Consider the following 13,117-nt stretch of genomic DNA (forward strand, 5'->3'; position numbering starts at 1 on the left):
GAGAGATCCTCGAACGCCAGTGTGACCTTGACCTCAGCCAATGTCCAGGCTCTTGACACTATCCAGAGAATGAGTTCAAAGACAACTCAGAAAATAGTGACAATATGAAGATTTATTGCAAAGGGAAAAGTACACACTCAGGAAAAAGGATTGTGGGTATACTCAAGAGAGGGTCACGCAAACGGGGCTTGGGGCTGCTACCTCTATGGGTTTCTATTTAATCAAGGGGTGAAATACTCATGAAAATTCCTGGAAAAGTGTGGAGATTTTTTGGACTGTGGTGCCACCCATTTTTACTTCAAATATGGGTGTCTCTGTAACTGTCATGGCACTGGTGTGATTTAGGATGTTAAAGAGCATATAATGAAGTCTTAGGAGAAACCTGTCAAATCCAGGACCACCTTGCGTCCAGCCAGTCTTAGCCCGCCTGGTACACACCCTGGTTTTCAGGGTCTTATCAGCCCATAGACTCTAGTCAAATGAAACTGCTGCCTGGAATTTTTTTACTCCTCTGACCACCCTGCATTACTCCTGTCTCATGTTCAACACGAAATAGGGCCTCAGGAAATAGTTACCAAATGAATGAATGGTTGCCTATTCTGCTTTTGTTTAACCACACTCTTGTCTTAAGCTCGTATGATGATACCCAGGGCCCCCGAGTTCTGCCAGTTCCACTACGGCATGGATGCAGGGCGAGTGGCAGGTGAGCAGGTAAAGGATGAGTAAGGGAAGCCGGCAAATCCGACGCATTAGAGAACAAGAAAAAGAAATTCTTAGAGACTGGGGACCAACAAAGAGCCAGGCGCGGGCGAAACCACTAGGAGAACCCCGAAGCTCCACATCCGCTGCGGGGACGACCACCCCCACAGCGCGGTCCCGGGCGCGGTCCCGTCCCCCGCCCGGCGCCCCCGACCCCGCACCCGGCGCCCTCCGCAGCTCCCGCCCCGGGGGCGGTGCCGGGAAAACGCGGCGTCTCCGCCGGTCACGTGGGGGCGGCTCAGGCGGGCGGCGCTGCCGCTTCCCAATCGCGCCCTCCCAGCGCCGGGGACGCGGCGCCCGCGCTCCCGCCCGAGCCCGGGGAAACGGAGACAAGGAGGCGCCGCCGCCCCCTCCCCGCGGCTGCGCCCCGGCCCTGCGCCCGCAGCATGCCCGCCGCCGGGCCGAGCGCCGCCCTCCCCCAGGAGCTCGAGGAGGCGACGCCGCTGCCGGCCGCGGGGCCGCGGCTGCGAGGGTAGCGGGGCCGGAGCCGGGCACCCCGAGGCGCCGCGCGGCAGGCGGAGAGGGAGGAGGAGCAGGCATCCTCCGCGGCGCGCGGGCGGCGGCCCTGCTGCCCGGCGCGCCCATGGCCCGGCCGCAGGGAGAATGCGAGCTGCCCTGCACGCGCTCGGCGCCCCCCAGAGCCGCTCGCGTAGCCGCCGCCGCCGCCCCCCAGCCGCGGGCGCTCGGCCACTGGCTGCGCTAGGACCCGCGGCCGCTGGCCGCCAAGAGCGGGAGGGCCCGGGGCGCGGCGCGGCATGTAGCTGCGGGCTCCCGCGACCGCGTGAGGCTGTCGGCCCGGGGCCCCGCCATGGCTGGGATGGACAGTGGCAACCTGAAGACGGCGAGGCTGTGGCGGGACGCCGCCCTGCGTGCCAGGAAGCTGCGGAGCAACCTGCGCCAGCTCACGCTCAGCGCCGCCGGGGCCGACGCGCTCGAGTCCCCCGCCTCCCCCCAGCTCGTGCTGCCGGCCAACCTCGGAGACATTGAGGCGCTGAACCTGGGGAACAACGGCTTGGAGGAGGTACCCGAGGGGCTGGGGTTGGCGCTGGGCAGCCTGCGCGTCCTGGTGCTGCGCAGGAACCGCTTCGCCCGGCTGCCCCCGGCGGTGGCCGAGCTCGGCCACCACCTCACCGAGCTGGACGTGAGCCACAACCGGCTGACCGCCCTGGGCGCGGAGGTGGTGAGTGCTCTGAGGGAGCTGCGGAAGCTCAACCTCAGCCACAACCAGCTGCCCGCCCTGCCCGCCCAGCTGGGCGCTCTCGCCCACCTGGAGGAGCTGGACGTCAGCTTTAACCGGCTGACGCACCTGCCCGACTCCCTCTCCTGCCTCTCCCGCCTGCGCACCCTGGACGTGGATCACAACCAGCTCACTGCCTTCCCCCGACAGCTGCTGCAGCTGGCGGCCCTGGAGGAGCTGGACGTGTCCAGCAACCGACTGCGAGGCCTGCCTGAGGATATCAGTGCCCTGTGTGCCCTCAAGATTCTCTGGCTGAGTGGGGCTGAGCTTGGCACGCTGCCCGCCGGCTTCTGCGAGCTGGCCAGTTTGGAGAGCCTCATGCTAGACAACAACGGACTGCAGGCTCTGCCCGCCCAGTTCAGCCGCCTGCAGCGGCTCAAAATGCTCAACCTCTCTTCCAACCTCTTGGAGGAGTTCCCTGCCGCGCTGCTGCCCCTGGCTGGTCTGGAGGAGCTCTATCTTAGTCGCAACCAGCTCACCTCGGTGCCATCCCTTATCTCGGGCCTGGGCCGGCTTCTCACCCTGTGGCTGGATAATAACCGCATCCGCTACCTGCCGGACTCCATCGTGGAGCTGACGGGCCTGGAGGAGCTCGTGCTGCAGGGGAACCAGATCGCGGTGCTGCCCGACAACTTTGGCCAGCTCTCCCGGGTGGGCTTGTGGAAGATCAAGGACAACCCACTGATCCAGCCACCCTACGAGGTCTGCATGAAGGGGATCCCCTACATCGCAGCCTACCAGAAGGAACTGGCTCATTCCCAGCCGGCAGTGCAGCCCCGGCTCAAGCTGCTCCTGATGGGGCATAAGGCTGCAGGAAAGACTTTGCTGCGCCACTGCCTCACTGAGGAGAGAGTGGAGGGATGTCCAGGAGGAGGGGACAAGGAGAAGTGCTACCCACCATCACCTCCCCCTGTGAGCAAGGGCATCGAAGTGACCAGCTGGACGGCCGATGCCTCCCGGGGACTGCGGTTCATCGTGTATGACTTAGCTGGGGATGAAAGTTACGAGGTGATCCAGCCCTTCTTCCTGTCCCCAGGCGCCCTATACGTGCTGGTGGTCAACTTGGCCACCTATGAGCCTCGCCGCTTTCCCACCACCGTGGGCTCCTTCTTGCATCGGGTCGGGGCGAGAGTGCCCCACGCGGTGGTGTGCATCGTGGGCACCCACGCGGACCTGTGCGGAGAGCGCGAGCTGGAGGAGAAGTGTCTGGACATTCACCGCCAGATCGCCCTGCAGGAGAAGCACGACGCGGAGGGGCTGAGCCGCTTGGCCCAGGTGGTGGATGAGGCACTGGCCCGGGACTTCGAGCTACGCTCTGCCAGCCCCCACGCAGCCTACTACGGCGTTTCGGACAAGAACCTTCGACGGCGCAAGGCCCATTTTCAATACCTGCTCAACCACCGGCTGCAGATCCTCTCCCCGGTGTTGCCTGTTAGCTGCAGGGACCCGCGCCACTTACAACGCCTTCGGGACAAGTTGCTGTCAGTTGCTGAGCACCGAGAAATCTTCCCCAACTTACACAGAGTACTGCCTCGATCCTGGCAGGTGCTGGAGGAACTGCATTTCCAGCCACCTCAGGCCCAGAGACTGTGGCTAAGCTGGTGGGACTCGGCGCGCCTGGGCCTGCAGGCGGGTCTGACCGAGGACCGACTGCAGAGTGCCCTCTCCTACCTGCATGAGAGCGGCAAGCTACTTTACTTTGAGGACAGTCCGGCCCTCAAGGAGCACGTCTTCCACAACCTCACGCGCCTCATCGACATCCTCAATGTCTTCTTCCAGAGGGATCCCTCCTTGCTGCTGCATAAGCTGCTCCTAGGGACCAGTGGAGAGGGCAAGGCGGAGGGGGAAAGCTCCCCGCCTGTGGCGCTGCCTACCCGGAGCCAGGAAATGCTCCGGGCCACCCAGCTCCATCAATATGTGGAGGGCTTTCTGTTGCATGGGCTCTTGCCAGCTCATGTCATTCGGTTGCTGCTTAAGCCTCATGTCCAGGCCCAGCAGGACTTGCAGCTGTTGCTGGAGCTGCTGGAAAAGATGGGACTCTGTTACTGCCTCAATAAACCCAAGGGAAAGCCTTTGAATGGGTCCACAGCTTGGTACAAGTTCCCATGCTATGTGCAGAACGAGGTGCCCCATGCAGAAGCCTGGATTAATGGGACCAACCTAGCTGGGCAGTCTTTTGTGGCTGAGCAGTTGCAGATTGAATATAGCTTTCCTTTTACCTTTCCACCGGGGTTGTTTGCACGGTACAGTGTCCAGATCAACAGTCACGTGGTGCACAGGTCGGATGGTAAATTTCAGATCTTTGCCTACAGAGGGAAAGTTCCTGTGGTGGTGAGTTACAGACCTGCCAAGGGAGTCCTGCAGCCAGACACCCTGTCCATTGCTAGCCATGCATCACTACCAAATATATGGACCGCATGGCAAGCCATAACCCCCTTGGTGGAGGAACTGAATGTCCTACTTCAGGAATGGCCTGGCCTGCACTACACCGTGCACATTCTCTGTTCTAAGTGCCTTAAGAGAGGATCGCCCAACCCACATGCTTTTCCAGGTAAGGGGAGAGAGGGGCGGGGTTCTTGGAGATACTTAGTTCTCATTTGGCAGAATGTTTATTTAACTTCACGGGTTCTCCAGGAAAGCTGCGTTAAGGAAAACAGGGAGTACTGGAGACGAGCAAAAGGCAGTAAGTACCTGAGCATTATGAAATGCAGGCACAAGTGTCATCCTCTCCTAATAGACTTGGACTTCCCAAATGGGTTTCAGCCACAACATTTGCCATCTCCTTTCCCCTCTTATCGATGTAGCCCACATTTGGTAGAAGGAAATTTCAGGTGATTAAACAGATGCTGGGCAGTGTCTGATGTTAGCTTCTTACTGAGCCTTAGCTAAAGTGTTTATTAGACACATCTCGAAGGGATAGATGAGTTTGAGTTTCAAGTATCCAGTGTCACAATTTTTAAAAAAACTTTAAATGTTTGTAGGTACCTAGGTGTGTGTATTTATGCGGTCCGTGAGATGTTCGATCCAGGCTTGCAATGCATAGAAATCACATCATGGAAAATGGGGTATCCATTGCCTCAAGCATTTAAGCACTCTGCTTACATTCAGAGTGTGTAATTAGAAAGTAAAAATCACTGCTCACTTTTCTTAAGAAATTCCAGAGAAGATCTTTTGTAATTGGAGTGAACGATGGATGACTAAAGACAAAAATTTCAGACTGTAGTGCATGACTAAATCCTGGGGCTGCTGCTCACCTCCGCCCACTGGGGCATGGAAGATAGATGACTGAAATCTTTGAGGGGCGTTTCCTCGGGAATTTCCTGGCAGTTTCGAGTTTTATAGACGTCTTAAGGTTTGTTTTTTTGGTAAGTGTTAAGCAAATGAAGCTTTCTGGGTGCTTAATAATTGAGATGGAAGGGACAGAAAGCTGAGAGTTTTCTGGGCAGTGTTTTCCAGTAGGCTTTTTTTTTGTTTTCTTTTTTAAACCATCATAAGCAAGTGGAAGAATTCCAGGACTAGTTGTCTGGTATTGTTTTTGAAGTTTTTTTTTTTTTTTTCCTTAGAGCAGTTTTAAGTTTATAGCAAAACTGAACAGAAGGTACAGAGATTTCCCATATATCCCCTTCCCACATGTGTAGCTTCACCAACATCAGCATCTCCCGCCAGAGGGGTACATTTGTTTCAGTTGATAAACCTGCAGTGACACATCAGTATCAGCCAAAGTTCATAGTTTACACAGGGTTTACTCTTTGTGTTGGGCATTCTGTGGGTTTGGACAAATGTCCAATGACCTGTATCCCCCATTATAGTATCGTACAGAGTAGTTTTACTGCCTTAAAAATCCTCTGTCCTCTGCCAATTCATTCCCCTCGACCCTGGCCACCACAGATCTTTTTACTGTCTCCATAAGTTTTGCCTTTTACTTGTATGGGATTTTTTTTTTTTTTTTTTTTTTTTTTTTTGAGCCTGGTTAATTGGTATCAAACTAGTTTTTAGCTGGGAGCATGTCCATTTCCTCATCCGTTGTGGTTCTTTAAACAACTGTTGTTGTTGTTGTTGTGTTTTGTTTTTTGTGGAGCAGGCTTGGTTAACAACATTCCAAGTGTCCTCAGCACAAACCAGACAGAACAATAGCATCCTTACACATTTCTCACCTGGGTCCTCACCCCCAGGGGACACGGAGGGGTGACGAAATGCAAGACTGCTCCCACTCTGATCTTTGTCCTGGTCAGAGGGGGACAACAAGAATGCAGCTGGTAATAGTATCAGGAAGGAATTGAATACCAATATTTCCGAAGGTGACATCTTTCCATTGCCCTAGATCTAGGTTGAATTTAATTCTTGAGCATGAAAAAAGCCACTGTATTCAGTTCCCAGTCAACTGAGCCGTCCATTCTGTATGTTTATCTGGAATCCTGTCACACTCCAGGACTTGGTAGACCCTTCAGTTTGTTTTCTATTTGTCCATGTGTGTTATTCATGGAAGCAAGATACTTCTTTATTGTGATACCAAATTGAATAAAGTGACTGGGAGTTACACATTCACAGGGTAGTTTACTGAAGGAGCTACCTGACGCCGTTCTTAAACCAAAGTAATTAAAACGAATGTTATTAACAACAAAAGGAGAGACATAGGTTAGTGAGCAAGTGAAGGTCTTCTAAGAACTTTGAGGAGTAAGGAATGAGACTGGAGGTTTTTGTCTTTTGTTTTCTAACCTCAGCTCTTTATGTTTGATTTTTACCAGTCATAAATTCCACAGACAAGCTTGTACTGAGATGCAGAAACAGGCCCCTGGTCTTGTTGTTTTGTCTATCTGCCTTTCAAATGAGGCACACCTGGTTTGGCAATCCAGGCTCTAAGGAAGAGATTTGTTTTCATCGTGGAAAACAAATGATTGAAAAAGTGTAAAATTATATATTGAATAGGAATAAATCAGCAGTTGTTTTTAGAACACAATTATAGAATATATACATATAAGTATTGGTAAATATTTTTGTTTTATTTATAGTCTGATTTTTTTTGAATTGCGTTGTTTTTCAAAAGTAGCAAAGGGCATAGAATAGTAGAACAGATGATTATAGTACATTTTTCATTACATTAAGAAGATGCAAAAAACATTTTCCTCTTCTGTATTTTTCTGTGATTGCCATCATTTGTTAGTAATTGTTACAGTTGCAAAAGACTTGGTAAGAGTTAAAATAATGAGTTAGAAATAAAAGCTAGATGTAGGAACAGAATTATGTTGAGTGTTTAAGTAGAGCATATATTAAAAATAGATTCATTGAATACCTAGATTATTAAAATATATATTAATTCAGCAGAAACCCTTTGAATCTATTGGTAGCCTTTGTCTTTTCGTGTTTTTTTGTTTGTTTTTTGAGATGGAGTCTTGCTTTCTTGCCCAGGCTGCAGTGCGGTGGCGTGATCTTGGCTCACTGCAACCTCCACCTCTTGGGATTCAAGCGATTCTCCTGCCTCAGCCTCCCAGGTAGCTAGGATTAGAGGCATGCGCCACCACACCCAGCTAATTTTTGTATTTTTAGTAGAGACGGGGATTTCGCCGGGTTGCCCAGCTGGTCTTGAACTCCTGACCTCAGGTGATCCACCCACCTCAGTCTTCCAAAGTGCTTGGATTACAGGCGTGAGCCACTACGCTTGGCCACCTTTGTCTTTTTAAGAAGTCATTTTGCTTTTGGGGACATTAAAAATTGGTTACTTTTATGTTTTATAAAAGTGTCAAGTTGCCCTATAAACTATAACAATTTTATATGCAGTGCTGAAAAAGTTGGACTTTGAATTTTCTTGGGATGTTAAAGTAAGAGTAAATAGTAAATTACTGTCTCCCTTGATTTTTATACAGAAAAAAGTAAATTTGCACTAATATCTTTTAAAATATTTTTATGTGAAAAGTCTATTTTGGCCTTGTCCTATTGGATTTTCTGGTCTGAGCTGCCCTACGATAGTTGACCATAGGAAGTATAATGATAAATGTCTCTTTTCTTATTTTGGTTTATACAAGAAAGTAATGGGCAGTGTGCGGTGACTCATGGCTATAATCCCTTTGCTTTGGGAGGCTGAGGCAGGAGGATCACTTGAGTCCAGGGGTTCGAGACCAGCCTGGGCAATGTAGCCAGACTCCGTCTCTACAAAAAAAAAAAATAAAAATCAGCTGAGCGTGCACACTTGTGGTCCCAGCTAGTCTGGAGGTTGAAGTGGGACAATCACTTGAGCATGGGAGTTTGAGGCTGCAGTGAGCTTTGCACTCTGACCCTATGTCTTTTTTTTTTTTTTTTTTTTTTTTTTTTTTTTGAGACGGAGTCTCACTCTGTCGCACGGCTGGAGTGCAGTGGCCGGATCTCAGCTCACTGCAAGCTCCACCTCCCGGGTTCACGCCATTCTCCTGCCTCAGCCTCCCGAGTAGCTGGGACTACAGGCGCCCACTACCTCGCCCGGCTAGTTTTTTGTATTTTTTAGTAGAGACAGGGTTTCACAGTGTTAGCCAGGATGGTCTCGATCTCCTGACCTCGTGATCCGCCCGTCTCGGCCTCCCAAAGTGCTGGGATTACAGGCTTGAGCCACCGCGCCCGACCCTATGTCTTTTTAAAAAAAAAAAAAAAAGAAATGATTGGAAAATGCATAGCCAGCAATCACTAGTTTCAAAGTTTTTTGTAAAAATAAATCACATTTTCAGAGAGATGACCTATTTGTCTTATTTTAAATAGGTAATCTGACAACGTGATTATCTTTTTAAGACATCTTAAGACAAATGGGTTGAGTGACAGGAGATTCTTTTGGAAACTCAGAGATGGCCTGTGATGAAGCCTAAATGTCACCGTGAAAGCCTTGACTTGCTTTCTCCATCCTGGCCAGCATTCCAGCCTGATCAACCTGGTGAAACCCCATCTCTACAAAAAATACAAAAAACTTAGCTGGGCGTGGTGGCTACTGGGAAGAATGAGGCATGAGAATCCCTTGAACTTGGGAGGCAGAGGTTGCAGTGAGCTGAGACTGTGCCACTGCGCTCCAGCCTGGGCGACAGAGCAAGACCCTGTCTCCAAAAAGAAAGTCTTTACCTGCTTCCTGCAGGTACCCTTTCGTTTTTGCAGACTTGCTGCCTGTAGCTGGTAGCCAGGATTCCCTTCCTTTTGCTGTTTTCCTTCTCATTACTTGGTCCTGTGTACTTGTCTTAGAGCAAGTTTCTTTTTGTGGGGTATTTGCTTATGCTTTTATTTTGTTCTACCAATATGACCTCTAAACTGGAAAAGTTGATACCGTTGAAGTTGAGCGATGGTATATTAGGATGTGGTGGTTAGAACATAGGCCTGCAGCAAGATTCGAGTGCTTTGATATTCCTTTTAAGCAGATGAGTGAATACTGTGTGGTGTTGAATTGGAAGAGTGTGTCTTAGTGAGTCGAACTTGCATTGACTGCAGATTTTCACTAAATATCCTACTCTCCAAATTATTTAAGGTCATTTTAAAAAAATAATGAGGAAGCAGCCCAAATCAGTAGATGGAATTAGTTTTGTGGCTTTCTTTAGCTTTACTGTCTTTCATTTACTCAGTAACTTGATGCCTTTCTATATCTCCTGCCAAATGTGTTCTGTCCTTCAGTTTCTTACAGACGGAGTGTACCTCTCCGACAACACTCAGCATATTTGACTTGTTTTGTTGGTGTTTGGGTGTGTCATGATATCGCTTTGATTAGGTTGTTCACTTGCTTCTTCAGAGCCAGAGACACACCCCAGACTTTATAGCCTCTTCAGAACCTCTCAGATGTTTGCTGAATGATAGTTTGGTCTTTTGTGAGAAATATCTTTTTTTTTTTTTTGAGACAGGATCTCACTCTGTCACCGAGGTTGGAGTGCACTAGGGCAATAATGGCTTACTGCAGCCTCGACTTCTTGGGCTCAGGTGATGATCCTCCTACCTCAGTCTCCTGAGTAGCTGGGACTCCAGAAACACCCTACAATGCCTGGCTAATTTTTATGTTTTTTTTTTTTTTTTTTTTTTTTTTTTTGGTAGAGACGGGATTTCACTGTGTTGCTCAGGCTGGTCTCAAAGTCTTCTGCCTCAGCCTCCCAAAGTGCTGGGATTATAGGCATGAGCCACCATGTCCCGCTTGAGAACTATCTCTTTTTCTTTGTTATTTGCACACTCAGTGAAAGTCCCAGGTAGTACTGTAATGATTATCTGGCTTTGTTTCGCTTCCCAACTCCCTCCCCCTCACAGTGTTCCTCCAGCATTCCCATTGTGCCTCTATGACTGGTCTTACCCTTGAATGGGTCCTTCATTTTGACCACTGAAGCAGAGCAAAATTCTTGCCTTATTATATCTAAGTTTTAGAATTACTGGAATTCAAGCATGACCTAGTTGTTTGGACTGAATTAGTCATTGTTTTTAATTTCACAAAGGTTATTCAATATCTCTTTCGTTAAGCTTTATTAATACTGATGCTTCTTGGCTTTTCTTTTTATGACCAGACCTCTGAACTCCCTGGGACTTTGTTTTATGTAAAAATCAAAACCTTAATCAGATACTAGGATAAACAAATATCGTGCAGAATAGAATTCTAGAAGGCTAGAAAGGCCTTTGGAGTATTTGAATTATTTTAAGTGTTGGGTGCCTTTTCTTTAAACCCTGGAATAGGTTCTCAAGTCCATCCCCGCACAAGTGGTTTAGAATTTCCTAAAGTACTTTTTCTTTAAAATTTTTTTTTTTGTGAAATAGGGATAGGGCCTTGCTATGTTGCCCAAGCTGCTCTTGATCTCCTGGCCTCAAGTGGTCCTCCCTTCTCAGCCTCCCAGAGTATTGGGATTAGAGATGTGAGCCACCATACCCAACCAGCATTTTTAATTTAATAGATATTTTATGTCATACTCTGAAGTTATTCCCCTTTGTCTGTGAAGAGGTGAGGGGCTTTAGGTGAGGGGCTTTAGCTCTGTAATGTAGGATTGGAATGAGTGGGGAAAGCTGGAATTGGACATTTCTGGTTGTCTTCTCATCTACTCATTAACTTGGTTCTACCATGGGAGCCCCTCCCCCACCTTTTTTTGTTTGAGACTGAGTCTTGCTCTGTTGCCCAGGCTGGAGTATAGTGGTGCTGTCTAGGCTCACTGTAACCTCTACCTCCTGGGTTCAAGTGATTCTCCTGCCTCAGCCTCCTGAGTAGCTGGGATTACAGGCATGTACCACTACACCCAGCTAATTTTTGTATTTTTAGTAGAAATGAGGTTTCACCATGTTGACCAGGCTAGTGTTGAACTCCTGACCTCACGTGATCCACCCGCCTTGGCCTCCCAGAGTGTTGGGATTGCGGGCGTGAGCCACCGCCCCCGGCCCATGGGAGCTCTTTTTGATTAAGGACACCTGACCATCCATCCATTAGGGCATCAGAACGCCTTTTGATTTTGTTTTGTTTTTTGAAAACCAGCGGGCAGGTGCAGGCCTAGTACTGCCCTGTCTTGTCCCTGACAGGCTTGGCGTCCCAGTTCCCTGGGGATGGAGGTCTGCTTTGTGTTTCCAGTCTCTGTGGAAAGCACATCAGGTAGGGTCAGCTTGGGGTAGACCCAGTCAGGTCCCAGGCCTCTCTGGTTCAGCTTTTCTTTTCCTTTTGTTTTTGTTTTGAGATGGAGTCTTGCTCTGTCGTCCAGGCTGGAGTGCAGTAGCACAGTCACAGCTCACTGCAACCTCCACCTCCTGGGTTCAAGTGATCCTCCTGCCCCAGCTTCCTGAGTAGCTGGGACTACAGGTGTGCACCACCATGCCTGGCTAACTTCTGTATTTTTAGTAGACACAGGGTTTCACCATGTTGGCCAGGTCTCAAACTCCTCACCTCAGATGATCCTCCCTCCTCAGCCTCCCAAAGTGCTGGGATTACGGGCATGAGCCACTGCACCCAGCCTGGTTCAGCTTTTCTGATTGCAACATTAGTTGCTGGGGGATGATTGTCAGGTTTACCTTGTTCTCGGGCCTGGCAGCCTTCACTTCAGCAGGGAGGGATTAGGAACCCCTGTTTGGCCTGCCTTCTCCAAGGCTGCTCTAGCATGAACGAAGCTTGTCCCTCCCCCAGTTTGGCTTTTGAAGTCTGTGCAGTGTGTAGAACCCAGAGTGACTGACGTGCATCTCAGACAACCACAGAACACCTGTGATGATGTGTCGTTGTTGAACTCTAAAGACCCTCTCATATGTTAGGAGTGGCAGCATCACTGCACGGGTACCTACTGTCCTCTCTGCGTTCTCACGTTTCATGTGATGATCCAGGACTCTGTGCAGTGCCTGGCACAGGGCTGAGCAGGTAGAAGGGGCTCAGAGCTGGTTGGTTGTTTTGAAAGAACTCAGGAAACTCTCGTGTTTATTTTATTTTATTTATTTTTTTGAGACAGTCTCACTCTGTCTCCCAGGCTGGGGTGCGATGGTGCCATCTCAGCTCACTGCAACCTCCACCTCCCAGGTTCAAGCGATTCTCCTGCCTCAGCCTCCTGAGTAGCTGGGATTACAGGTGCGCACCACCATGCATGGCTAATTCTTAATTGATGCCTGGCAAGTGCTTTTTCAGTTGTTTATGGTTTTGTTTGTTTTTGTTTGTTTTGAGACTGAGTCTTGCTCTGTCGCCCAGGCTGGAGTGCAGTGCCACTATCTGAGCTCACTGTAACCTCCACCTCCCACGTTCAGGTGATTCTCCTGCCCCAGCCTCCCGAGTAGCTGGGATTACAGGCACGCATCACTATCCCCAGGTAATTTTTATATATTTTTTAAGTAGAGATGGGGGTTTCTCTGTGTTAGCAAGGCTGGTCTCAAACTCCTGACTCGAGGTGGCCTGCCCGCCTTGGCCTCCCAAAGTGCTGAAATTACAGGCGTGAGCCACCATGCCTGGTCTATGATGTTCTTTATCTTAAAGTATGCATTTTAAAGGAAACCAGTGTCATTTTCCCATATGGTTTTTCTGGTGTACACATTCCTGTCCTCCATATCTATCCACTAATTCTTACAGAAATGGGGGAAGAGTGGGCAAGGGGCACTTAGCAGCAGGATGCAATTGTGCATTTAATGTAGGAGCTGGCCATGGAATGCCTTCTACCACCTGACCTTGAGGCAGTGAACACTCCAACCTCCCAAAGC

The 13,117-nt window shown here is 49.7% G+C and overlaps 1 protein-coding gene across 4 annotated transcripts in view; it reads left to right on the top strand.

Moving 5' to 3' along the window:
* Positions 1 to 1,006: 1,006 nt before the first annotated feature.
* The window catches only part of MFHAS1 (malignant fibrous histiocytoma amplified sequence 1), a 108,473-nt gene continuing 96,362 nt past the window's right edge, over positions 1,007 to 13,117 (top strand). For 3 of the 4 annotated variants that reach the window (XM_030937786.1, XM_030937785.1, XM_030937784.1), the window contains exon 1: positions 1,491 to 4,547. In XM_030937786.1, coding sequence (XP_030793646.1) covers positions 1,568 to 4,547 — 2,980 coding nt within the window. In that variant the 5' untranslated portion in view covers positions 1,491 to 1,567. Of the gene's footprint in view, positions 4,548 to 13,117 lie in introns of all 4 variants that reach the window. The other variant, XM_010353444.2, reaches the window with a different exon arrangement.

This window comes from Rhinopithecus roxellana, chromosome 9 (genome assembly GCF_007565055.1).
Source record: "Rhinopithecus roxellana isolate Shanxi Qingling chromosome 9, ASM756505v1, whole genome shotgun sequence".
NCBI lineage: Eukaryota > Metazoa > Chordata > Mammalia > Primates > Cercopithecidae > Rhinopithecus > Rhinopithecus roxellana.